At 41.9% G+C, this 26,237-nt stretch overlaps 1 protein-coding gene across 4 annotated transcripts in view; it reads left to right on the top strand.

Annotated features, from left to right (window-relative positions):
- Window positions 1-26,237, top strand: part of DCP1B (decapping mRNA 1B) — a 55,660-nt gene that overhangs the window by 15,832 nt on the left and 13,591 nt on the right. For all 4 annotated transcript variants that reach the window (XM_059683967.1, XM_059683968.1, XM_059683966.1 and 1 more), the window contains 2 exons: window positions 18,083-18,149; window positions 20,633-20,768. In XM_059683967.1, coding sequence (XP_059539950.1) covers window positions 18,083-18,149; window positions 20,633-20,768 — 203 coding nt within the window. The remainder of the gene's footprint in view (window positions 1-18,082; window positions 18,150-20,632; window positions 20,769-26,237) is intronic.

Here is a 26,237-nt window from a genome sequence, read left to right as displayed (position 1 = left end):
GCCTGACTCACAGAATAGAGATGACAGAGAAAAGAAAAGTCAGTAAACTAAAAGATCAGTAAAAATTATCAAGAATATAGAGGAAAAATATTAAGAAACAAAAAGACCCAGGACAGCCAAGATATGGAAGCAACCTAAGTGCACATCAATAGACAAATGGATAAAAAGTTGTGGTACATATATATGATGGAATATTACTCATCCATAAAAAAGAATAAAATCTTACCATTTGTAATAGCATGGGTAGACCTGGAGAGTATTATGCTAAGTGAATTAAGTTTGACAGAGAAAGACAAATACCATATGATTTCACATATAGGTGGAATCTGAGGAATAAAATAAACAAACTAGAAACAGACTCATAGGTTGCCAGAGGAAGGGGGAGTTGGAGGAGGGCTGGGTGAAAATGTGAAGGAATTAAGAGGTAGTTACAGAAGACTTATGGGGATGTAAAGTACAACATAGGGAATATAGTCAATATTTTAATAACTATGCACGGTGCCAGGTGAATACTTGAAATATAAGAGTGACCATTTTGTAAAGTATGTGATTGCCTAATCACTATGCTGTACTCATAAAACTAAATACAAAATAATGAATGTAAATTTAATAATGAAAAACTCAACAAAATACACAAACCCCTGGGCTTCAGAAACCTTCAGGGCAATATCAGGTCTGAATTTGTGTCATTGAAGTCCCATAAAAGGAGAAAAAGACTGGTTTAGAAAAAAATATTTGAAGAAATATGGTTTACAACTTTCAAATTTGATTAGACAACTATATAGATTTAAAAACTCAGTAAACCACAAAGAGGATAAACACAAAGAAAGCCATGCCCATAAACATCATAATCAAACTGCTGAAGACCAGATTTTTAAAAAATCTTAAAGGCAACCAGAGAAAAACAATACATTACATATAGGGGAACAATATTTTGAATGACTACAGATTCCTCTTCAGAAAGCATGAAGTCTGGGAGACAGTGGAGGGACATTTTAAAGTGCTGAAATAAAGGAACTGTCAAGTTAGACCTCTTATCTCCAGTGAAACTATCCCTCAAGAATGAAGGTGAAATAAAGATATTGTTGGATAAAAGAATATTGAAAGAATTCTTTATCAGTAGACCTGCTCTAAAATAAATGCTAAAAGTTCTTCAGACTGAAGGGAAATATTAAAGGGAAAATGGGAGCTGCAGAATGAATAGCAACAGGAATAGTAAAAATATGGGTAAATAGACTAGATTTACTTTTTTTCTTTTCTCAAGTTTTTAAAAATACATATGACTGTTGAAAGCAAAAGTAATATCAGGAGGGGTTTAATGTATGTAGATGTAATACATGTGACAATTACAACATAAATGGGAGCATAAAGGGACCTATCCTATATAATAAAGAGCTAATATGCTAATTAGACTGAACAGTAGAACAACCATTTGGATGACCTTCTGGATGAAGGCGGGGCTGTGAGGGCTGGCTGAGGCTGCGAGGGGCTGAGAGGGCCCGCCAAGGCCCTGACATTTATTAACCACTGTTTCATCTAACCTTTATTTCTTCTTCTAAGTTTATTAGACTGTTACACCAACTCTTCTCAAGTTTGTATCTTGGTTTTCTCAACCTGGAAATACAGCCATCCTTATTCTAAAATACATCTTCAGGACTTTAAACCAACATGACACCAAAGGCTTTCATGTAATAACTTCAACTGAAAGTTTTAAGTAATTTCAGGTGATGGGAATAGTTTAACTTAGTTCCAGATTATTAGAAAGCCTGTGCACCCTTCCTCTGGCTTGAGACGTCTGCTCTCTCCATATGGTCAGAGGAAAAAGATTTCTTGTTGCTGAAAATATGAAAACCTGTACCACTTAATCTTTTTCCTGAGTAGAGAAATTAACTCTGCTTCCCTCTCAAGGGTCAATTTTTTTAAAGTGAGTTTTCTAGGAGAGATAATCCTTAACATCTATTCTGCAGTTCTTTCCCTAGAACAAAATGTATGGTAAACAATGAATTAGATTTTAAAATAGAATTATCGGTCTTTTCTTGATGGCTATTATAGAACACATTATAAGCTGTAAAAGCGTCAATTGAAATGTTCCTATATATACCATGATAAATAATAGCAGAGAGTCAAAACTGCAAACACAGATAGTCATAATTTGGAAGCAACATTGCTCTCTAAGAATGCATTTTGTGAAATGTTTGCTCTGCCATTATATCACCATTAATTAGTTGAGAAAGCAGTGGCATGAGGGAATTACGGACCCTGTGTGGACAGAGACTACATTTTATATCTTATTTGTATTCTGTGGTACCAAATAAACACAGAATGCAAATAGATCTGGATAAGAAATAGATACATACAAGGTACTTAAAGTAATTCCCAAATCATTTATATTAATTCTAGAAGTATTATATGTGTATACTAGAGGCCCAGTGCACAAAATCATGCACGGAAAGGGGGGTGTCCCTCAGCCTGGCCTGCACCCTCTTGCAATCCGGGACCCCTCGGGTTGGATCCCTAGGCCTGGCCGGCAATCAGGGTCTATTGGGGCTTTCCTTACCCCGGCTGCCGCCCCCGCCACTGCCACTGCTTGCCATGTGTGCAGCGCAGCCCACACCTCTCCCGCCACCGGTCGCCTCCCTCTGTGGGTGACAGGCATGGGGTGTGATTGCTTGGCTGGTCTGGGCCTCCCTCTTTGGAGCGATCATGTAGCTCCCCCACCCTGCCCCGATCAATTGTCCCACCCACCGGTGGCTTGGACCTCCCTCTTTGGAGCAATCAATCGTGGAGCCCCCCCATCGATCACCCTGCAGAGGGTGGCCTGGGCCTCCCTCTGCAGAGTGATCTTGGGGTGATGGTGCCCCCCCACCCGACCAATCGCATCGCACCCGCCTTGGTTGGCCTGAGGCCATTGCGTGTCATAGCATGGTTGTCCGGAAGGTCATCCGGATGGTCTTTCTGCCGTTTGATTGGTCGATTTGCATATTATGCTTTTATTATTATAGATATGTCCGATGTTTTGTCCAGTTTTGAAGGTACTCTGCTTGGGGTGATTGAGAAAGAGCCACAAAGTTGTCCAGTTTTTCAAAATTCTTCCTATTCTCACTTGGCAGCAGAGATGGAAAATCCTACCTCTCAGCGAATACAAAGCAGCAAGGGAAGCTGAGCTGTGTGCTTTGCCCTTTCCGCGGCTGAAGATGCTAAGGGGCCTGTGCTTTGCAGGCCTCTCCTAGGCTCCAGGCCATGTGAGGAATAAAAGGTCTTCCAACGTAACGAATTCTAAGACCTCGAGACCTTGTTTTCTTAACCTTGGAATCAGCTCAGGCAATTATTACAAAAGCAACTTGAAAGGTTAAAAGTGAATGATGTGTAAATTTATTACTAAGAGAATGAAAGCTACCTTATCTGACTATAGATAATTGAGAGTTTGTTTTTCTATTTTAAGATATTTATTGGTATATTGATAGCCTTAAATAGTAGTTAATTTTCTTTGAGTCACAAATCCCGTTGAGAATCAAATGAATTTCCTTCATTCCTGCCTGCCTCCCTCAAATGTTTTCCATACTAGGCATTGTTCCAGGGCTCTATGCTTTGTACTTCCAGACTTCCAAGAGAACATCTGTTCGCATATATACACACCATTCTGCATACATTTTTAGATATTTTATTGAACTCCTGAAGCCCTCTAAAGTCAAGAAATATCTTTAAAGTAATTATGTGACTGAAAATATTTGACATTTTTACCAGGCAGAATTTAGTATTTGCAGGAATAACAATAGAATATCATTTAAAGTAAACTCATTCAAACCATGTGCAGTATGGAATGGGAGACAAGGAATCTGATATTTCATATTTAATCAGACTGGGTAACCAATACAATCTTTAGGCTTTTTTACTGTGAGAGGAGTTGTTGGTTGCACTAGATAACCTTCAAAGACTCTTTCAACCAGCTAAGTCTATGCTTCTTAGGGAAAAAGAATGAAGCCACTAAAATTAAAATATTATAGCGTGGTCATTCTGTGCCTATAAGCCTCCATCGTCATTCTAACTGAAAAAAATGGATCTATTTATTATGTTCCATTGCTCTGAGAGCTAATGTGTTTTAATATGGTTAAGGGTTACACATCTCCCATGACTTGAGTGATGAAACTTGTCACTCTGACCTTAAACCCAGAATTACATTTTGTTCTCTCTGTCATTACCCACTTGTATGGAAAGGAAGAGATCTAAATTCTAAAGCAGGGGTCCTCAAACTTTTTAAACAGGGGGCCAGTTCAGAGTCCCTCAGACCGTTGGAGGGCCGGACTATAGTTTAAAAAAAACACTAGTTGGCTGCTAAGCAACAGGCAGCGGAGGCAAAAACACCCGGCGGGCCGGATAAATGTTTTCAGCAGGCCGCAGTTTGAGGACCCCTGCTCTAAAGAATACTGTATCAATCCCCAGAAGGAAAGTAGGGGAGGGCAGGGGTAAGGGGAAGAGATCAACCGAAGGACTTGTCCTATCTAATAAAAGAAAAACATGGTAATTGGGGTACGACTGCTACCCTTCCCATTGGCTAATCAGCGAGATATGCAAATTAACTGCCAGCCAAGATGGCGGCCGACAGCCAGGCAGCTTGAAACTAACATGAAGCTTGCTTGCTTCAGTGACGGAGGACTGCAACGTTCCCCACCTGCCTTGCCGGCCTCTGAGCCTGCAGTTTCAAACATTATAACAAATATAGACACTAAACAAAACCCCAGAAACCAGCTTTCAGCGAGCTGGGATCTCAGAGCTGGAGTTGATACAGAGTTTCGATTATAGAACCGAAACAAACCAGATACCTGCTTTCAGGAGCGGAGGCCTCAGAGCTGGAGCCAGAGCTAAAGCTGGCCCAGAATAAATAAAAAAGAAAAAAAGGAGCGGTTGGAGCTTCAGTCCCAGCCTGAAAACAGCCCTCAGCCCCTCACCCAGACTGGCCAGGCACCCCAGTGGGGAATCCCACCCTGAAGGGTGTGTGACCAGCTGCAAACAGCCATTATCCCCTCATCCAGGCTGGCCACGCACCCCAGTGGGGGCCCCCACCCTGATCCAGGACACCCTTCAGGGCAAACCAGCCAGCCCCCACCCTTGCACCAGGCCTCTATTCTATATAGTAAAAGGGTAATATGCCTCCCAGCACCGGGATCAGTGTGACAGGGGGCAGCGCCCAAACCCCCTGATCGCCATGCAGCTCTGTGTGTGACAGGGGGTGGGGCCAGAACCTCCCTATCCGCCCTGCTCTGTTCATGACAGGTGAAGGCGCCCCAACCCCCTGATCGGCCCTGCTCTGTGCCTGATAGGGGGGAGTTCCTCAACCCCCTGATCACCCTGCGGCTCTGTGTGTGACAGGGTGCGGCGCCCCAACCCCCTCACCCCACGGGCCCTGTTCTGTGTGTGACAGGATAGAGCCATAACCTCCCCATCGGCCCTGCCCTGAGTGTGAGAGTGGTGGTACCCCAACCCCCTGATCGGCCCTGCTCTGTGGGTGATAGAAGGCGGAGCCCCAACCCCCTGATCCGCCCTCCTCTGTGTGTGACAGGGGGTGGTGCGCCAACTCCCCTATCGGCCCTACTCTGTGAGTGACAGGGGGGAGCTCCTCAACCCCCTGATGGGCCCTGCTCTGTGCGTGAAGGGGGGGAGCTCCCCAACCCCCTGATCGGCCCTGCTCTGTGCCTGATAGGGGGGAGTTCCCCAACCCCCTGATCGGCCCTGCTCTGTGTGTGACAGGGGGCAGCACCCCAACCCCCTGATTGGCCCTGCTCTGTGCGTGACAGGGGGTGGTGCCGCAACCTCCCCATCAACCCTGCCTTGAGTGTGACAGGGGGCGGCGCCCCAACTCCCCAATTGGCCCTGCTCTGAGCCCGACCAGGGGCTGCACCTAGGGATTGGGCCTGCCTTCTGCCACCCGGGAGCAGGCCTAAGCCAGCAGGTCATTATCTCCCGAGAGGTCCCAGACTGCGAGAGGGCACAGGCTGGGCTGAGGCACGCCCCCCCCCCCAAGTGCACAAATTTTTGTGCACCGGGCCTCTAGTATACATGTATATAAGCCAAAACAATGGACATGGACAACAGGGAGATGGGATCGTGAGTGTGCGGGGCGGGGGGTGGGGGGGGAGGTTGGGGGTTAATGGAGGGGATGAGGACACATTTGTAATACCTTAACTAAAAAAAAAAAAAAAAAAAAAAAAAAAAGAATACTGTTTACATAGGAACTGACATTCTGTCATTTAAAGATGGCTCTGAAAAGCATCATGTGAAGCAAAATGTCACTTTTGAATCCTGTGGTACCTTTGGGTTTTATGTCTTTGTTTTGCCATGTGTTGGGTTGTGATACTTGGTAGCTCCTTAAAACACATACAATACGGATAAACAATACTTATCTAATTTACACAGTTTCTACACTTCCATAACTTATGATTAAGGGCTCACTGCATATAGGAGCTTCGCATGATTTTAATGGGAAAATGTGTATACATCTCTGAACTTAACAATCTGGCATGCTTAGATGAGGAAGAACCCATGTGGCAAAGTCATATATGGTTAGTGATGTACAGATACTATGTGAGAGTAACATACAGAGAGTAATATTGTGGCTTGGAGTGTATTTCCTATTTTATTTTTGAGAACCCAGTTTGGCATGGTAGAAGTCTACATTTTGGCAGAGAAAAGCTGGATTAATGATTAATAGTGAAGGACCTTTTAGTTTTCCTACCCTAACGCAGTGCTTTGCATATAGTAAGTGCTCATTTTGGCTACATTGACTGTTCATGTCTGTTCTTTTAGAGTCTATTTTTTATATTACTGACTTTTGTCCAAAAATCACTTAGAAAATAGTTTTAAGTAATCAAATTGAAACTTTTGAGTTAATTTACTTCTTAACCCACAGAAGGAAAAATTATAATTTTTGTTCATGCTCTTAGGGGTATTTTTGGAGAAAGAAAATAATTTTAGTTAAGAATTGGTGTTAGAATTACCCTACATACAACCTTAGAGCTTTTATTTAATAGTAGAACCCAAACATGATTTAACTGTTTATAACATAAAGGACTGTGCGAAAGTGGTATCTATTATATTCATAATTATAGATTAAGGTCAAAATGAAAAGAAGACAGAAACTCTGGCTCACTTTTCTTCAATTAAGAAGTAGTGTTAGTCTCCTTTTCCTAGAACACTACTAGGTAAAATCTTAGAAAATTTTTAGTGATCATTTATGTTTTATAGTTAGGGTATTTTGGGGCAAAGCTTTTCTTATAATTATTAAACCCTTGATTAAATAATCTGATACAAATATGAGGAAGTTTGTTGCAGAACAAATTTTGACCTATAGAAATATTCTGTTGTATATTTACCTTAAACATATCTTTCTCACAAACTGTAGTTTATATGCGATTGGACTCACTTTGCTACATTGAGATTTACATAAAATAGTACATTTTCAATGCGTTCTTGGAATAACTGACATTGCACATAAATAGTATATTTTTAAGATAATTTATGTACTTGTAAATGTAAGCTTTAGATTACTACTGTGAGACATGACTGGAATATGAATATCTTATTTTTCTGCTAGATTAAAGTGCTATTATTTACACTCTGAAAACAATGCATGTGATTTGGCAGATTGATCGCATTCTTTGAACTCTTAGATGCCAGTGCCTGACAGGTATCAGGAAGACTGGTATATGGTAAAATTGTTGTATAATAAATACACATAAAATGAGTACATTATTGCCTACACAGTGCTGGATCAATAGAAATGTACACTCTAAGGAGTTTATACCCTAAAGACAAATTCCCATCAATACTACTTATGCTTAACATTATTAAATGTTTAAAGCAAAATAAACTCTAAGTTAGTAGGAGAACCAAAGGGACGATGTGAAGAGAATCCACCCCTGCTGTGACCCTTGTAGGAGGTGCAATGTCCATACAGAGGATCTAGGCACATCTTGTCTGTGATGTTCTATGAAGCCAGGATAGTGAGAACTTAATATGAGCAATTATAAGTAATGTCGATGGTGTAAGATCTTTAAGTCTTAGATTTCAGCTCATCTTAGCAAACATTTGTTGAATGTGTACTCATGCTAGTCGTCATGCTGGGTGTATTAACCAAATCCTACCTTCCCAGAGCTCATAGTCTAGCAGAGGGAACGGTTGCATAGTACTTAATAATGGCATGTATTTCATTTTGTTTGTTTTAATCAAAGGATGTACAAATAACTGGGGGCAAAGAAGAAGTTGAGACTATTTATCCTGGCAGATTATGAGAAAGATTGAGTCCTTAAGGCTGAGTAAGAGCTCAGTGAAAGGGGAAGACACTTTAGGGAACCCATGTTGTTATCTGTGTCCCAGGAGATTTTGAAATTAATCACCAAGATTATGAACAAAATGGAAATATAAATTTAAATGACCAACAAAATAGAATAAGTCATCTATACATATAAAGAGGTAATATGCTAATTGCCGTTATGCTGTTCCCCATAACGACCACTTTGCATATTGATGCGTGCACAGCAGGGGTGGGCAGCTGGAACCAAGTTCCTGGGGGTCTGAGGAGAGCACCTGACAGGAGCCCGACTACAAGGAAGGAAGAGGAAGAGTCCACGGGGAGCTCTTCCAAACCCCCTGCACGGACACCCTACCCCAGCCCCTGCACCCCTGGGAGGATGGGCAGGCTGACCAGACAAGGAGAAGACCCAGCCTCGTGGGTAGCTGCAGCCCGCACCTCCGACTCCCGATCTCTTCCCCCGCCACCCCTGCCAGGGGCGCCCACAACAATAGCACGCCAGCGACCACCGTCAGCGCCCCTGAGGCACCCGGGCCGGGGCCCATGGCCCGCCTCTGCCGGCCCCCTCTGCTTGGACTGGGCACACCTCTCCTCCCTACAACTCCAGACCTGGGTGGAGGCAGGCCTGAGCAGCCTCTCAGGGTCAGACTCTTCCCCCAACCCCACCTCCAACCCCGGACAGCAGCAGTGCTGTCTCCTCAGTGGAAGTGTGCTGAACCTCGCTGGGGGCACAGCTAAACCTGCCCTCCTGGCTCCGCCCTGGCCCCGCCCTGGCCCAGCCCCCACCCCGCTCCAGGAGTTTGGAGCCCCTCCCTGAGCAGGTACAGCTGAGAAACAGCCAGGACAATGTAAAGAACGGTGCCAAGCAGGAAAGTTTGACAGTTACTCCCCCTTCAGCCTCACTGCCCCCCTAGTGCCCCTCTAACTCCCTACCCCCCGCCAGCGCCTCCAGGGACGACCACCGCTATAGGGCTGCTGGCCAGAGGCCCCTCCCCCCCCCACTCCGAGGCCTGGGGAACCCTCTGCAAAGCTTCCATAGCTACAGTCCCAGGAAACAATCATGCCCTCCTCCCCTAATCAGCACCTGCTACCTGCGAGGGTACCCGTGGGCTTAAAAATAACAATCCCTTCCCATTTAGGCATCACTTACTTGATGAAACATTTCTAGGTTTATTAGGTCAGAACCTCCTCATGACAACCCAGTGAGGTAGGCGGAGAAGAGATTACAATTCCCATGGTATATGCGTATGTATTCAGAATGAAGCTCAGAGAGGAAAAGTGTCAAGCCCAGTGGTTCCCAAGATGCAGCACACGTCCCACAGGGGGGGCAATTTGACTTTAAGTGGGGCAATTCGAGAATGAGTTAACAGTGAATTTTTTGCATTTCTTATGGTTCTAGGAGGCCTCATCTATAGTGTATCCTACATAATAAAAGGCTAATAGGCAAATGACCGAATGGTGGAATGACGGGTCACTATGATGTGCACTGACCACTGGGGGCAGACACTCAACGCAGGAGCTGCCCCCTGGTGGTCAGTGTGCTCCCACAGGGGGAGCACTGCTCAGCCAGAAGCTGGGCTCACGGCTGGCGAGCACAGCGGCAGTGTTGGGAGCCTCTCCTGCCTCCATGACAATGCTAAGGATGTCCGACTGACAGCTTAGGCCCACTCAGCCATCAGTGGGACATCCTCCCAGGGCTCCCGGAATGCTAGAGGGCGCAGGCCAGGCTGAGGGACACCACCCCCCCCCTCAAGTGCACGAATTTCGTGCACTGGGCCTCTAGTTCTTATTTATATTTATTATTACCTGTGGCTTTTTTCTGCTTCCTAATTTTTTAAAATGTTTATTTAGTCTGTTAAATTTCTTAGATTAAAGGAACTTTTCATAAAATAAATCAAATTAGGAAGTTAGTATTAATGAGGAAGATTCCATTTGACCTTTCATGAACCTGAGAGTAGGTAGTAGCAGACCTCAAGATTCCCACTTTGGGAGGATAATGACCTCTGTGGAGATTCAGAAGGTCTAATGACATAACATGCATTTGTTGTAAAAGAAAACTTTGAAAAAGACAAATCTATCTTTTTCCTTGAAGATAATAAATTCTCATTTGCAGTTTGAGATACATATTAATTTAATCCAAATTAGTATAATGCTTTAATTGAGAGGTTATTTTTTGTTATTGTTTTTATGACATTAACTTTCTAATGAAGGTAATTTATTTAGAAAGGGAAGGTTGTTTTACTTCACAGTATTTGTTTAGGTTTTCTACTGTTTCCCCCAAAATTTTCATGAACATTAGTCACCCATAAAAGAAGTTTCATCTACTGTAAACCTTCCAATATTCTGAGATCATGGGATCACTGATTTGTGAGGTGCAGTAAAACTATGTCATATGAAAAGAACCAGACCAAGGGCCAAAGATAACAGTGTTATGTAGACTCTCAGAGGCCAGCTAAAATTTTGTTTTAGAAGATTGTGCCCGTGTTTGGTCAGTAAAGCTAAGGCAGAGGTGAATGAAAGAACATTATTTTAAAGGCATTAAAGAACCTGCCGAAGTAAACATTTTTAGCGAAAAGCATTCCAAATGGGGAAGAAGTACAGAGCAGCCAAACGCAGCCTATGTTTTCCATCTGTGCATGTAGTACCCGGGCAACATGATTGTTGTTCAAGCATTTACTGCCATAAAAATACAGCAGTACTAGAAATTTCAATTCCCTTTTCTTTCTTTCCTCTCTCTTTCCTCCTCTCAACATTCCTCCCTTTCTCCCTTCCTTCCATCTTTCCTTTTTTTCTTTTGAAAGTCCACATAAACTCACATAACCAAGCCTACAAATCAATCAAACATAAAAATTGTTTTAATACTTTTTCATTTCATTTGTAAGAATGGGAAAGGGCATATTTTAGAGAAAACAGATTGAACCAAGAAAAATGACTTTGGCTAAGTCATTTAGCCTTGTGAGACCATATATTACTCATTAGCAAAATAGATGATTGAACTGCACACTTCTTAGCTTACTTCCAACTCTAAAGTTTCATAGTTCTAATTTTCTAATTTGTTAACTATCTTGCAATCTTTCAGAAGGGTAATAGCTGAGTGTGTGGGCTAACTACCAGATGCCAGTAACAAGTCATCAATGTAGTCAAACTTATAAAAACCTGGTAAATGGTACAGTGAATCAAGATATATTGTTTCCACCAAATACATGATTAGAAGTTCTTGGTCCTTACATTGGGATTATCAGTCCACTCATTTGAGAAAGACTTCATGAAAGGAACGGGGTTTGAAGGAATTTTTTTAAATTGTGGTTTATCTTTAAGTGCCCAGAAGAGATCTATATAATTTACAATGTCAGTTTTTCATGACTTTCTTAGTAAAAAGAGAATTTAAATGACTTCTTGCTATATACTGATCAAGAAAAATATATTTTCCTATCATTTTGAGAGAAATTTGCAATTTAGAGAGAGAGAGATATTCTTACTCTGCCTGTTTAAATCTTACCTATAGTAGATAATTATTTATTATCTACTTACTACCTATATGGAAATATGCCGTATTTTAAACTTGCACAAATATTAGCATGAATCCTTGTTAAAAGGTTGTAAGCTACCATTTGTGATTTGGAATGTAAATATATTTGGGATAAAATATAAAACAAATGATAAATGTCTTAACAGAACAGATTGTATAGAAATATTTACTAGGAACATAAACTAAATGAAGTAAATCCCTAAAGAGCATCCAGAATGAACTAATGCGTCATGTTAATAAGCAAAAGGGGTTCTAAATGGATGTGCATTTAAGGATATTTGATATTGCCTCTAATGACCTCTGAAGTAGCCTCTTAAATTTGATCAGCTTTAGATTTTTCTGCTGAAGAAATTAAAAAAGAAGAAAATATCATTATGAAATAATCAGCTTACTCTCATCAAACATGAAATCTAATATGGAAATTTTGCTTTCCTTAATCTTTCTTGCAGAGTTAAAAGGCAAGTAGAAGATTGGTGTTTTAGCAGATAAGTAGAGGCAATGTTGCATTGCCTGTTGCCCCGAACACTGCTTTTCTTTTATCCAACTGAGAATTTCCAAATCATGACATAAACCAGGGCAGTGCAATTTTAGGCACAATTTCACAACTGTTCTGTTAAAGATCCTGTATTAAATATGAAGAGGACTGCCAAAAAGATGAGTCCTGAGAGTGGGGGAGTCACACATTCTGGGCATCATTAAAGTATTTTAGAGTACATTTCAACATGTTCTTTCTATTCTTTACTCCACGTTTGGGTTTCTTACCTCCAGGAGGGGTGTAAAAACAGCTGAGTTGAGCTTCATGCACCAAAGTGCCCTTAAACTTCACCTCTGTTTCAGCAGACGGGTGACTGGGAAGCGGCTGGTATGCAGGCGTAGCAGGCTGGACAAAGGCCCGAAGCATGGTGACTATCCAGATGCGTACTAATAGGTCAGATTTTTAAAATAAGCAAATATCCTGCTCGTGAGCTTTTCTCCTTGTAATTTTTTAAAACCTAGAAATCATTCTCACAGTCACATTTCTGAGCTGCATAAGTTAATGCGGCCATATCCCATCACTGCAAATTTAGGTGACAGGAATGACTTTAAGTTTTAGAATCCTAAAAACCACATCTCTTTTGTGGTTCTTCTCAACCTTGTCTTTTTCTTTCCTTCCTGCTGTGCTCACTGTCTACGTAAGGTGGCCTCTCCCCCAGTGGCTTTACAGGAAAACTGGGATTGAAATGTGAGGTTAATGGTTTCTGTCAGCCTGGCAGCTCATCACCTCCCAAGGCATGATGATCTCTGGTTTTTATTTGTCACCACGAGCTGCTCTGATACACTCTCTTGTGTAGAAGAGTGATAGGTTTGTCCAGGGGTCGGTGGACCTTGGGCCTAAGAAACAGAAAACTTCAGTTGGAATGTGCACTTTAATGTAATTCACTGCTGCCCCTTTCCCAGTGGAATGCAGCTCAAGTGGCAAAACTATTTTAGGGAGAAAAGAAATTAGGCCCAGTTCTACATTTTATCTTGGTGCTACCTTTCCGTTGCCAGGACTGTTGGTAAATCTGTTCCCACCTCACCCCACCCTTTGGCTTTTTAAATTTTGTGTTCAAACTAAATATTAACTGGAATGAAAAGAGCTATTTCAAAATGGTTCATTTTAATCTTAAAGTCAAGTTGCTTTATAGATAAATGGTCATGCCCTAAAGAAATCTCCACAATGTCTTATATAATCACTTTAAAACCCAGTCTTCCTTCATTCTTTGACATCTGAAAGATGTTTCTGTAGCATTTTCCTTCCCTAATTCTGCTTTTCAGTTATCTCATGGCAATGGTATTGTCAAATTGTGTTTTTGTTTGTATCAACGGTTTACTTGGCATCCTACACTTATGAAAATCTAGTTCCTTATGTCAAATGCCACAAATGTGTAACATAAAAAAAAATGATACCCAAAATATCTCTACTAATATGTCCTACTGATGAGACCAAAGGGCTGTTTTTCTCTGCCATTGGGCCCCAAAGGTTGTTAGCTATGCTGTTTGTCTCCTGTGCTACCCCTTTCTCCTTTGACAGTTTTGGAAGACTCAGTCTTCAAGGAAAAAAAATGGGTAACCAAAAAATAGACTGGGTTCCTAGTTTTGTAACTAAGATTAAAACCACCAAAACACATAAACCTATTAAATAGCCAAATGGCATGTACTTATTTACAAGAACATGAAACTAGGTGGGTTAGTATGTAGGAATCTGTGTAGGCAATCAGGGTAAAACAATGTTGATGGGCTGGAAACAACCTTGAATAAAAGTTTCAAGATATACATTTAATCTTGAAATGGAAGAATTTCTTTTTGACATAAAGACTGTTACAGCCCATTAGCTTCAGAACTCAGATGTTCTTTTTCAAAAGATTGTCATTGTATTAAAGGCAAGATATGAAGTTCTAAGAAGATAAAATGGTCCTGTTCAAGGAAAAGCTGGTTTCTTCCACTTTTACCCCTTCATACATGTAGGTAGGTAAGATAAAGACTCCTGGTACACTAATCATACAAAAAGTTAAAAGCCCATTGCTACCTTTCTGCAAGTTAGTAATTCAGATTTATAAGGTTCCTTTTAAGATACCTGCTTAAAATTACATTAAAAAAATTTCCTATACTTACTGACATCTGAATCATTATTGACAAGATGCAGATATACACACCAAAGCATTGGTCTCGTGAGTGGGGGGAAATGTCGTGGTTACTAGTAAAACATCACAACCTGGCTGGCATGGCTCAGTGGTTGAGTGTCAACCTATGAACCAGGAGATCACGGTTCAATTCCTAGTCAGGGCATATGCCCGGGTTGCAGGCTTGATCTCCACTGTGGGGTGTGCAGGACGCAGCCAATCAATGATTCTCTCTCATCATTGATGTTTCTCTCTCTCTTTTCTTCTCTGAAATAAACAATAATAATAATAATAATAAAACACCACACACAGCTGTTTTAATGACCAATTAATATTTATATAATTAAACTAGAGGACCGGCACTCGAAATTTGTGCATGGGTATGGTCCCTAGGCCTGGCCTGCAATCAGGGGCATCTCCTCCAGCTCCCCACAGCCTGTCGCGCCTCCTGCCACCACCCACCCCCAGTTCCCGTTCGCCATCGGGTGATCGGTGCCTGATGGCCGGGGGAAGGGACCGAGAGGTTGGCTGTTTCCACCCGCTCGCTGGTCCCGCCCCCGCAGCAATTGGAGCCTGCCTGCCAGGGAAAGGGACCAAGAGGGGGTCAGTGCACCTCATAGTGACTGACTCAGAGGTCATCTGGTCATTCTACTGTTAGAGTCAATTTGCATATTACCCTTTTATTATATAGTACTAGAGGCCCCGTGCACAAAAATTTGTGTACTCGGGGGGGAGTGGAGGTCCCTCAGCCCAGCCTGTGCCCTCTCTCAGTCTGGGACCCCTCAGGAGATAATGACCTGCTGGCTTAGGCCTGCTCCCGGGTGGCAGAAGGCAGGCCCAATCCCTAGGTGCAGCCTCTGGTCGGGCTCAGAGCAGGGCCGATTGGGGGGTTGGGGCACCGCCCCCTGTCACACTCAAGGCAGGGTCGATGGGGAGGTTGCGGCACCACCCCCTGTCATGCACAGAGCAGGGCCAATCAGGGGGTTGGGGACCTCCCCCCTGTCGTGCACAGAGCAGGGTCCATCAGGGGGTTGAGGAGCTCCCCCCTGTCACTCACAGAGTAGGGCCGATAGGGGAGTTGGGGCACCGCCCCCTGTCACACACAGAGCAGGGCGGATCATGGGGTTGGGGCGCCGCCACTGTCACACTCAGGGCAGGGCTGATGGGGAGGTTATGGCTCTACCCCATCACACACAGAGCAGGGCCCGTGGGGGGGGGGGGGGTTGGGGCGCCGCCCTCTATCACCCACAGAGCAGGGCCGATCAGGGGGTTGGGGCACCGCCACTCTCACACTCAGGGCAGGGCCGATGGGGAGGTTATGGCTCTACCCCGTCACACACAGAGCAGGGCCCATGGTGTGGGGGTTTTGGGGTGCCGCACCCTGTCACACACAGAGCCGCAGGGCGATCAGGGGGTTGTGGAGCTCCCCCCTATCAGGCACAGAGTAGGGCCGATCAGGGGGTTGGGGCGCCTTCCCCTGTCAGGAACAGAGCAGGGCTGATAGGGAGGTTGTGGCCCCGCCCCCTGTCACACACAGAGCCGCTGGGCGATCAGGGGGTTTGGGCGCTGCCCTCTGTCACACCGATCCCAGTGCTGGGAGGCCTCGCGGCTCCGCTGATCCTGGTGCTGGGAGGCATATTACCCTTTTACTATATAGGATAGAGGCCTGGTGCATGGGTGGGGCTGGCTGGTTTGCCCTGAAGGGTGTCCCGGATCAGGGTGGGGGTCCCCACTGGGGTGCCTGGCCAGCCTGGATGAGGGGATGATGGCTGTTTGCAGCTGGTCACACACCCTTCAGGGTGGGGGTCCCCACTGGGGTGCCTGGCCAGTCTGGGTGAGGGGCTGAGGGCTGTTTTCAGGCTGGGCCTGAAGCTCCCAACTGCTCCTTTTTTTTCTTTTTCTTTTTTATTCTGGGCCAGCTTTAGCCTGGCTCCAGCTCTGAGGCCTCAGCTGCTGAAAACAGGTATCTGGTTTGTTTAGGTTCTATAATTGAAACTCTGTATCAACTCCAGCTCTGAGATCCCAGCTCACTGAAAGCTGGTTTCTGGGGTTTTGTTTAGCTTCTTTATTTGTTATAATGTTTGAAACTGCAGGCTCAGAGGCCGGCAAGGCAGGCGGGGAACGTTGCAGTCGTCCGTCACTGAAGCAAGCAAGCCTCATGTTAGTTTCAAGCTGCCATCTTGGCTAGCAGTTAATTTGCATATCTTGCTGATTAGCCAATGGGAAGGGTAGCAGTCGTACGCTAATTACCATGTTTCTCTTTTATTAGATAGGACTAGAGGCCCGGCGTGCTAAATCCCTGTGGGATCGGGCCTAAACCAGCAGTCAGACATCCCTCTCACAATCCAGGACTGCTGACTCCCAACCGTTCGCCTGCCTACGTGTCCAATCGCCCCTAACTTCCCTCCCCTGCTGGCCTGGTCACCCCCAACTGCCCTCCCCTGCAGGCCCAGTCCCCCCCCCAACTGCCCTCTTCTGCTTACCTGATCACCCCCAACTTCCCTCCCCTGCAGGCCCGGTCACCCCCAACTGCCCTCCCCTGCCAACCTGATCGCCCCAAACTGCCCTGCCCTGCCAGCCATCTTGTGGCAGCCATCTTGCACAAGGGTGTGATGGTCAATTTGCATACTACCTCTTTGTTATATAGGATGTTTTGAAAATATAAATTATAAATGTTTTTCCTTTTAAAAAATATGTTTTATTGGTTTTCATTGTCTTATAACATTACTACTATTTTCAATGAAGATTTTTAAATGTATATGTAATGAGTGCATTATTTACATGATAATATCACCAGGTCTTCAATTAGGTATTTATACATTGCTTGGAACTCTTTAGCTTTTGCTATAAAAATGATATAGATAGGCCCATACCAAAGTATACAACTTATTGGAAAATTGTTATATTGATCAATACCAATTACTCATTCATTACTAAATGATAGTCACAGTTGTTTCTAAGCTATCAACAATTGTAAATTTTCTGTACAGATATTTTGAGTCAGAGATTTATTATGGAATCTTATTTTTCCAGACCCTATCCTAACTTACATCTTAAAAAGCCAATTTCTCAGTTAACATTTACTTGGGAGAAGGAGAAGAGAGAGGGGTTCCTAGACCTAATTTGTGCATCAGGTGTCTGAATACCTGAAAATAAAGATGAAATATGTGTGTGAAATGTGCAAATGGAATATGGAAACATTATGTTTCAAAGCCAGGAGTTTAGAATTCCAATTTCATTTTCAATCTCTAGTCATTCATTAAGAAGCATTTACCAAATGCTTATTATGTTCCGGTGCTATATTTTTAAGGACAACAGACTTATATTGGGTGTGTGTGCCTGTGTGTGTGTGTGCATAAGACCACTATAGATTTCTCTGTGGGCTTAAAAAATTCTAATGGGGGGATAAGGACACATATGTAATACCTTAATCGATAAAGAAAAATAAATAAATAAATATACTCTAGTGTTAGGTTTTCAAGCTTTAATTCCAATGATTGGTTTCATTTATTCAATAGTTGTGTGTTTCTTTCAAAATGGAGAGGGACTTTCTTTTAATTTTGTAGTTTTGAAGATGCTCATAATTTGTTTGATGTGTTTTTGCAGTGTCCATTTATGGAATTTGGTTTTATGATAAGGAAGAATGCCAAAGAATTGCAGAACTTATGAAAAAGTAAGTGCTGAAAGACTGCGTACTATTTTTTAGGATCTGGTGCTTTTATTTGTATTTCTAAGTATGCGTAACTACACCATAATCTTAGCAGAATATATCTCTTACAGCAATTGTTTTCAAGTGGTTAGGAAAAACATTTACTATTACTTTATAAGTGAAAAAGAGACATAAATACAACTTTTTACATTTTCACTAGGTAACATTTATCATGTGGAATGGCTCACCTCATTGTTTTCTGCATGTGTGAAATACCTGTAATATGAGTTGTTCCAAATGGCAATTTTCCATAATATCTTCCTTATTTGTCATTTGACAGTTTTTCTTTGAAAGTTATCAGTATGTCTATTAGTAGACAGAACATTCGGAGACATTCTGAAAGGCTCCTCTAGATTCTCTTTGATCTTTCATTTCCTTCCTGCCTAAATACTTTCCTTTAAGTGCATACCCATAGTTGTAGAGGCTCAGGGTTTCCCCACCCTCCAACACTGTGAGTACTTAGGATGGTCTTTGTTTTCTCTCTCTCTCTCTCTCTCTCTCTCTCTCTCTCTCTCTCTCTCTCTCTCTCTCTCTCTTTCTCTCTCTCTCTCTCATCTCTTTTTCTTCTAATCTCATGCTACCTGGTGATTTCTCCCATCTTTGAGCAGTTCTTGAGCCCAGTGCTTGTGCTGTGAGGCAGTCACATTTCCCTGCTGTTTATGGGAATGGTTTAGAGCAGCGGTCGCCAACCACTGGTCCACGGACCACTGGTGGTCCATGAGGTCCGAAAGGTTGGCGACCGCTGGTTTAGAGCCCAGAATGACATATTTCCCACTCGTGCTGTATCTCAGGTCGTGACTGGACTCAGCTGAGCACATAGTGTAACTGCTGCCCATATGAGTTGACAAAACAGCTCTATATGCAAAAGAAACATTTGCAATTTTAGATTTTGGCCAATGAAATTACTAAAAAGTGATTCCCAAAAATGAAACTTTGGGACCACCTTTACATACGGTAAGTATAATTTATTTCTGAAAATCTAGCTTGTGATGATAGCTAATTTTAGGTAACTAGCTCAGGTTTCAGATTGTGATTGTGTTGAAACTGGTATTTACCACTGTAACAACTAGTTCTTAGAACATTCATGTTATTGTCAACTGTGCAATGGATAATAATAGCAGGATTTCATGTAGATTAAAAATTACCCTGCAGCTCAGCCAAGAGGCCATGTTAAAATCGCCAGCATTCTGCACTAATTACTTAAGAGCTGGGGCAGAAAATGGATTGTTGACTAGCAATAACAGCTGATGTGTATGGATTCCAGCCCTTCCTCAGTTAGAATTAAACCTCTCAATACATACTCAGATCTCTTTGACCAACTTCATGGCAATTATAAAAGAATTTGAGCTAAAAGTCAAAGCACACAAAAGGAACAAGTGTTTTTATCAATGCCACCTAGCAGAATATAGGAGCATATGGTCTCCCTTCTGTATTGTTTTCAGGAAAACAGAAGACATGCCTTATTGCTCTGTTTTTTATATGCCCCTCTCCTAGAATGGAATCTTCACTGTTTCCAAACTTCCAGAGAACCACATGATTTGAGTACCTGGTATTAACCTCGCTTTGACTTTAAGGCACTTTGGAGGAAGGGGGAATTCTGACTTGCCATGCTGTTTGCTTGGTTTTTGAGAACTCTAAAATTGGGTTTCCTCAGCAATTAATGAGTCCTTTCAAATGCTCTTAATGAGGAGTTGGTAAAGATAATATTTTTTTGCAAGGTCACACTTACTCTGTCACAACTACTCAACTCTTCAGGCAAGTCTGAGGCAGCAGCCTAAGGAGAGGGGCTATGTTTGTAACTCCACAAAAACCAGCAGTGGGAAGGATTTGGCCTGCAGGTTGGAGTTTTCCCACCTCTACTCTAGATTCATATATCTAGTCAGTGAACTCAGGACCTCCCTTAAATCTCATTTTCCTTCTTTTAATTCTTAAGCAGCCTTATTTTTAATACTAGAGGCCTGGTGCACAAAATTCATGCACTCAGAGTGGAGGGGCGGGGGGGGGGTCCCTCAGCCTGGCCTGTGCCCTCTTGCAGTCCAGGAGCCCTTGGGGGATGTCCAACTGATGGCTTAGGGCCACTCCCCTTGGGGAGAGGGCCTAAGCCATCAGTTGGACATCCATAGTACTGCCACAGAGGCAGAAGAGGCTCCCGTCACTGCTACTGTGCTTGCCAGCTGTGAGGCCACCTTCTGGCTGAACGGCACTCCCCCTGTGGGAGCGCACTGACCACCAGGGGGCAACTCCTGCATTGAGCGTCTGCCCCCTGGTGGTCAGTGTGCATCATAGCAACTGGTTGTTCTGCTGTTTGGTTGATTTGCATATTAGCCTTTTATTATATGGTGTGATTATAACAGGATAAAAACAACTGGGTGAGAATTGGATGGTTTTAAAAATCATCTGTGTTGAATTGTTTTTCCTTGTGTGGCTCTTCCCCTCTACTTTTCTAGCCTAACTCAGTATGAACAATTGAGAGCCCATCAAGAAGCTGGAGCAGGAATCTCCCCAATGATCCTCAGTTCAGGAGAGGGGAAGGAAGTAGATATCTTACGAATGCTTACCAAGGCCAAAGATGAATATACAAAGGTGAGTTTTTGTTTGCCCTTGTGATACATAGGTAATTCCCACAGTGGGAACACATACATTAAGAAAGTCTTAACTGCTATTCCTTCCACCAAACAAAATTATATGAAAACTAAAATCTTTGCTTTTAACAGACTATGACTATTTGCTTTTAAATAGATTAAAAGGTAGCCTGAGAAATCAGTAACCTTCTTATGTACAAATAGTACACAGTCATAAGGTTTACTAGAAGACCCCCATAAAAATAGCAACAAACTGCCCTAGCTGGTTTTGCTTAGTGATTAGAGCATTGACCTGGGGATTGAAGAGTCAAGGGTTTGATTCCAGTCAAGGGCAGGTACCTTGGTTGCAGGCTCAATTCCTAGTCTTGGTTGGCGTGTGTGGGAGGCAACCAATCAATGTGTCTCTCACACTGGTGTTTCTCTCTGTCTGTCTGTCTGTCTCTTCCCCTCCCTTCCACTCTCTCTAAAAATCAATGAATAAAATATTCTCAGGTGAGATTAACAAAAAAAAAATAGCAACAAACTAATATAAATTATTTGGAATAAAATAATAAGAAACAAGCAAAACCTATATAAAGAAAACATTTAAACACTTCTGAAAGGCATAAAAATAGACTTGGACAAATGGACATATATGTCTTGATCTTAGACAAGGAGATAAAACTTCAGGTTTTCACTTCCCCATAAATTAATCTATAAATTTAAGATGATTCCTAAACAAATATAAACTGTTTTCTTTCTTTTTTTCTCTTCTGGGGTCAGACAAGTTGATAATAAGGTTTTTGTGGGGAAATATACAAGGAAGAATAACTGGGGAAAACCCTGGCAAAGAAAAGCCATTCTGAGTGGGAGAGAAGTGGGGAGCTAGCTCTACCTACATTAAAGCCTGAACACTTAAAACAGTGTGGTATTGGTGTTGCTGCATAAACAATCAGATAGACCAATGGGACAGATGAGAAAGTCCAAATGAGACCCCAGTGTATATGAAATTTAGGATATGATAAAGATGAAAATTCCAAATCAGTTATTTTAATAGATTTTTAAATAAATGATGTTGGCTAACTGATAGCCATTTGGAAAAATGCAAAATTGGATCTCTTCCTCGTGCAGGATAAATTCCAAGTGTATTGCATTTATTTTAAAATGTAAGAATAAAACTAAGCAAGTACAAGGAGAAAACTTGTATGGATTTCTTTTTGGTCTGGGAAAGAGGAAATCTTCCTAACCATGACTCAAAACCCAAAAGCAATTAATTCAATTACATGAAAATTTAAAAATGTGTTCCATGGTTTAAAAAAACCACAAGCAAAGGGAAAAGGTACTGAAAACTAAGAAGAAATGTTTACAGCTAAATAACAGACAGAGGGTTAATTTTCCTATTTTATAAAGCGCTTTTATAAAAATCAAGAAGTAAAAGGTTAACACTCTCTAGAAACATGGGCAAAGAATAAAATTAGAAAATAAAATAAAACCTAGAATTTGAAAATTAGATGAAATAAATGTACATAATTAAATATATTATGACATAATTACTTAGAAAAAAATTAGAGTGACTTCAGAACTCCTTATTTGAACTAAATACCCTTAGTGGATTATATTTTAAGGACAGAAAGAACTACAAAGAAATTACAAACTTCATTCAGTGGCTTTGTTAGCATTGCAATTTTTCAGCTGTCATAAGATATAATAAATGAGTACAGTTGACCCTTTAACAATGCATGGGTTAGGGATACTGACCCCATACACAGTTGAATATCCACATATAACTTTTTACTCCCCCAAGCACTTAACTAATAATCTAACGTTGACCAGATGACTTACCAATAACATGAACAATAGATTAACACATATTTGGTATGTTATATATAATATATACTGTATTCTTACAATGAAAGGATAGAGAAAAGATGTTATTATGAACAAATCACAGGGAAGAGAAAATACACATACTGTATTTATTTTTTTGAAATATGTTTTTATTGATTTTTAGAAAGAGAGGAAGAGAGAGGGGAAGAGAGATAGAAACATTGATAAGAGAGAGAAACACATTAATTGACTGCATCCCGCTCACCCCCTACTGGGGATCTAGTCTGCAACCCTGGCATGTGCCCTGACCAGGGCTCAAACCTGTGACTTTTTTTTTTTTTTTTTTTTTTTTTTTTTTTTTTTTTTTTTTTTTTTTTTTTTTTACAGAGAGGAAGGGAGAGAGATAGAGAATTAGAAACATCAAGGTACATGCCCTTGACCGGAATCGAACCTGGGACCCTTCAGTCCGCAGGCCGATGCTCTATCCACTGAGCCAAACCGGTTATGGCAAACCTGTGACTTCTTGGTGCATAGGTCAATGCTCAACCACTGAGGCACATGTACTGTATTGAAAAAAATTGCATATAAGTGATCCACACAATTCAAACCCATGTTGTTCAAGGGTCAACTTTGTGGTCAGAATAAAACATTCAGTGTAAGAGAAAAAAATAAATATATAATGTTAAATTTTAAATGCAAATGTCTGAATTAGTTGACATTTTATTTCTTAAATATGTAGTTATTAACTTTTCCCCCTGAAAAGACCTAGAAATAAGTGACAACCCAGTAGCAATAAATACCTCTAGCCCCCAGATTATTGTTTCTAAATACTATTTCCTCATAAAAGGTTTCCAGGCTCTTTAAAGAAACTCCTAATTCCAGGATATGAAAGTCAAACAAATAGGATCATGTGGAAGGGGTACAGCAGTCAGCTTGAAGGGACCACCAACCAAATAACAAATTCTAACATCTACAAGAATGACTACAGCCCTACCTGGTTTGGCTCAGTAGATAGAGCGTTGGCCTGCGGACTGAAGGGTCCTGGGTTTGATTCCAGTCAAGGGCACATGCCTGGGTTGCGGGCTCAATCCCCAGTAGGCTCATCATTGATGTTTCTATCTCTCTATCCCTCTCCCTTCCTCTATGAAATCAATAAAAATATTTTTTTAAAAAAAGAATGACTGCAGTGGATTGAAACCCACTGAATTTATAAAATCTATGAGTTCATAGAGATGAGAGAGCAAGCAACCAAAAATATAAAATAAAACAAAAATATAATTATTGGCTATCCTTGGAGATATTAGGACACCAGCTCCTTCCTCTGAAAATTGATAGTTAATGAAAAATAATTAAGCATTTATTCTACCTGGCCAGTATGGACTATATTTCAGGGTAACCAAATAGTCCTTGTTCAGGAGGGGAAGTTCTTCTCTATTAAAGAATCCCAAGAATTCCCCTTCTTAATGTAGATAGAGTAATAGAACTTAAAAACACTCTAGTAAAATAATTGATTCAGGCAATGATCATCAATAATGTTAATAATATGAGAAGAATTGATGAAAGGGTTTAGGGTGCCACCACCTGAACCCAATGATAACATAATTAAAAATTGAATAACCAGACATTATGTGCCTCCTACTGTGATATGATGTGAAACATATAGCACCACCTTGAAATATTCTTGCCAAAAGAGTTGATTCTGAATCTAAGTCTTGAGCTTGAACTTTCTAGTTTACAGAAAATGAAAGAGGAAGGAGTAAGGAGCAGATAGAAAACAAATGACACCACAAGGAAACAATCAGAAAAGTCCTGAATGAAGTGGGACATACTAAAGGACAATTGGCTGAGTGTCTTTAACATGCCTTTGACTTGATTGTTGACTCACCCTTTATTGTTAGACTGTGAGCTCCTTGAGTACAAAGAACATCCCTAGTCTTCTTCCAAGTTCCTGGCACATGATAAATGCCAAATAAATGTTTGTTGAATGAAGGAATGAATATGAATACAAATATGAATAAATGAGAGTTTCATTATTCTATCATAGGGCTTGGACAGAAATGCTTTAATTCCAGCTTTAGTCCGTAATAACTATTTCTATATTGTTTATTTTATTTCTTAAAATCTTTAAAAGGTATCCTAATGACTTGGCAACTAGTCAAGTAATGAATTATACTTTAATTGTACTATGGTAGGCACACTATAGGTTAATCTTAAAAAGTAAAATTTTACCTCCCAGGAACTTTGGTTCTATGTGGCCAGTAAATAATAAATGTAAATATTGAATAAATACTTTTTCTTCCTCTCTCTTCTCAAAAAACACACACAGACACACACACTGTACTGTTTATATTTTATAACTAAAGGCCCAGTGCACAAAATTCATGCACGGGTAGGGTCCCCTAGGCCTGACCAGCGATCAGGGCTGATCTGTGGGGTGACTGGTGGGACCTCCATGACACCCACCTTGGCCGGCCTGGCACTGCCCGCTTGCCAGCCCCGCCCCCCACCACTGCTGCTGGTTGCCTCCCTCTGTGGGGCGACTGGCGGGGCGATCAGGGGCCCCCACTGGCACCTGCCTTGGCTGTCCTGGGGCCTGCGGGCTGGGGGCAGCTCCTGCGTTGACCATCTGCCCCCTGGTGGTCAGTGTGTGTCATAGTGACCTGTCATTCTGCCATTCAGTTGATTTGCATATTCGCCTTTTATTATATAGAATGTTTTGGCACCTTAACAATCTTCTAATAGGTGACAGACTGCGCCTCCCTGAGCTTGCCAGTTCTTAGGGGGAACAAAGAACCCAACCAGAAACATGTCTTTGATATGCAAACTAACTATCCTGAGCCATCCCTCCACTATCTGATCTGTGTACACCAGGAAGCAATATTCCTCTGCCTTACTCCTATCAGGGCTGGTCAGGCAGCTAGGGACCACCCCTATGGTTAATATCCTGCTGAAATGATTCAAAGGAGATAGTCCTAGGGGGCAGAAACTCCAGCAAAAGGCTTTAGTCTTGCTTTTCCCCTGCTCCTGTTCTCTCCTTCCGGACCACCTAGAGGCTTCCCCATGTGGCCCTGTGTGGTGGGCTGTGCCTCCTGTTTCTAGGACCTGTGAGTATAATAAACTTTGTTTCCTAGCCTCTCCAGTTCTGCCTCCTGTAGCTACACCTGACTGTCTCATAAAATAACATGGAACTCATACACGCACTCATGGCTTTGGAGACGTCTCTTTATACTGTACCTACAACTTGGAATGGTTTTCCCCTCATTTTACTTGCCCTTCAGACTCTACATATCTTTCAAGGACCAGTTAAAATGCCACTTTTTACGTGGAGTTTTCCCAGATCATGTCATTCAAATTAATTATTCTTTCCATTGAACTCACCATCTATTAGTATTTAGAACTTACTTTCTCCTTTCTCAATTTTTACAGTTAAGTCAACTTCTCCCACAACAGTGTTACTTGTTGAGGTCAAAACAATGTTCTGTTCATCATTATGCTCCCACAGATGGGTTCTTACAGTGTTGACAAGAAGTGCAGATATTCAATCAAATATGTTATAGACAAAATGTCAGTTGTTCCAACTGTGAGGTAAACAACAGAAGAAATTATTCTTTCTGCCATTAACAGCCAGATGATGTAATGTAACCTGTATGATCATGGTACTGCT

This window comes from Myotis daubentonii, chromosome 2, assembly GCF_963259705.1.
Source record: "Myotis daubentonii chromosome 2, mMyoDau2.1, whole genome shotgun sequence".
NCBI lineage: Eukaryota > Metazoa > Chordata > Mammalia > Chiroptera > Vespertilionidae > Myotis > Myotis daubentonii.
The sequence above is the reverse complement of the archived record's forward strand: the minus strand, read 5'-3'. Positions and strand labels throughout refer to the sequence as shown.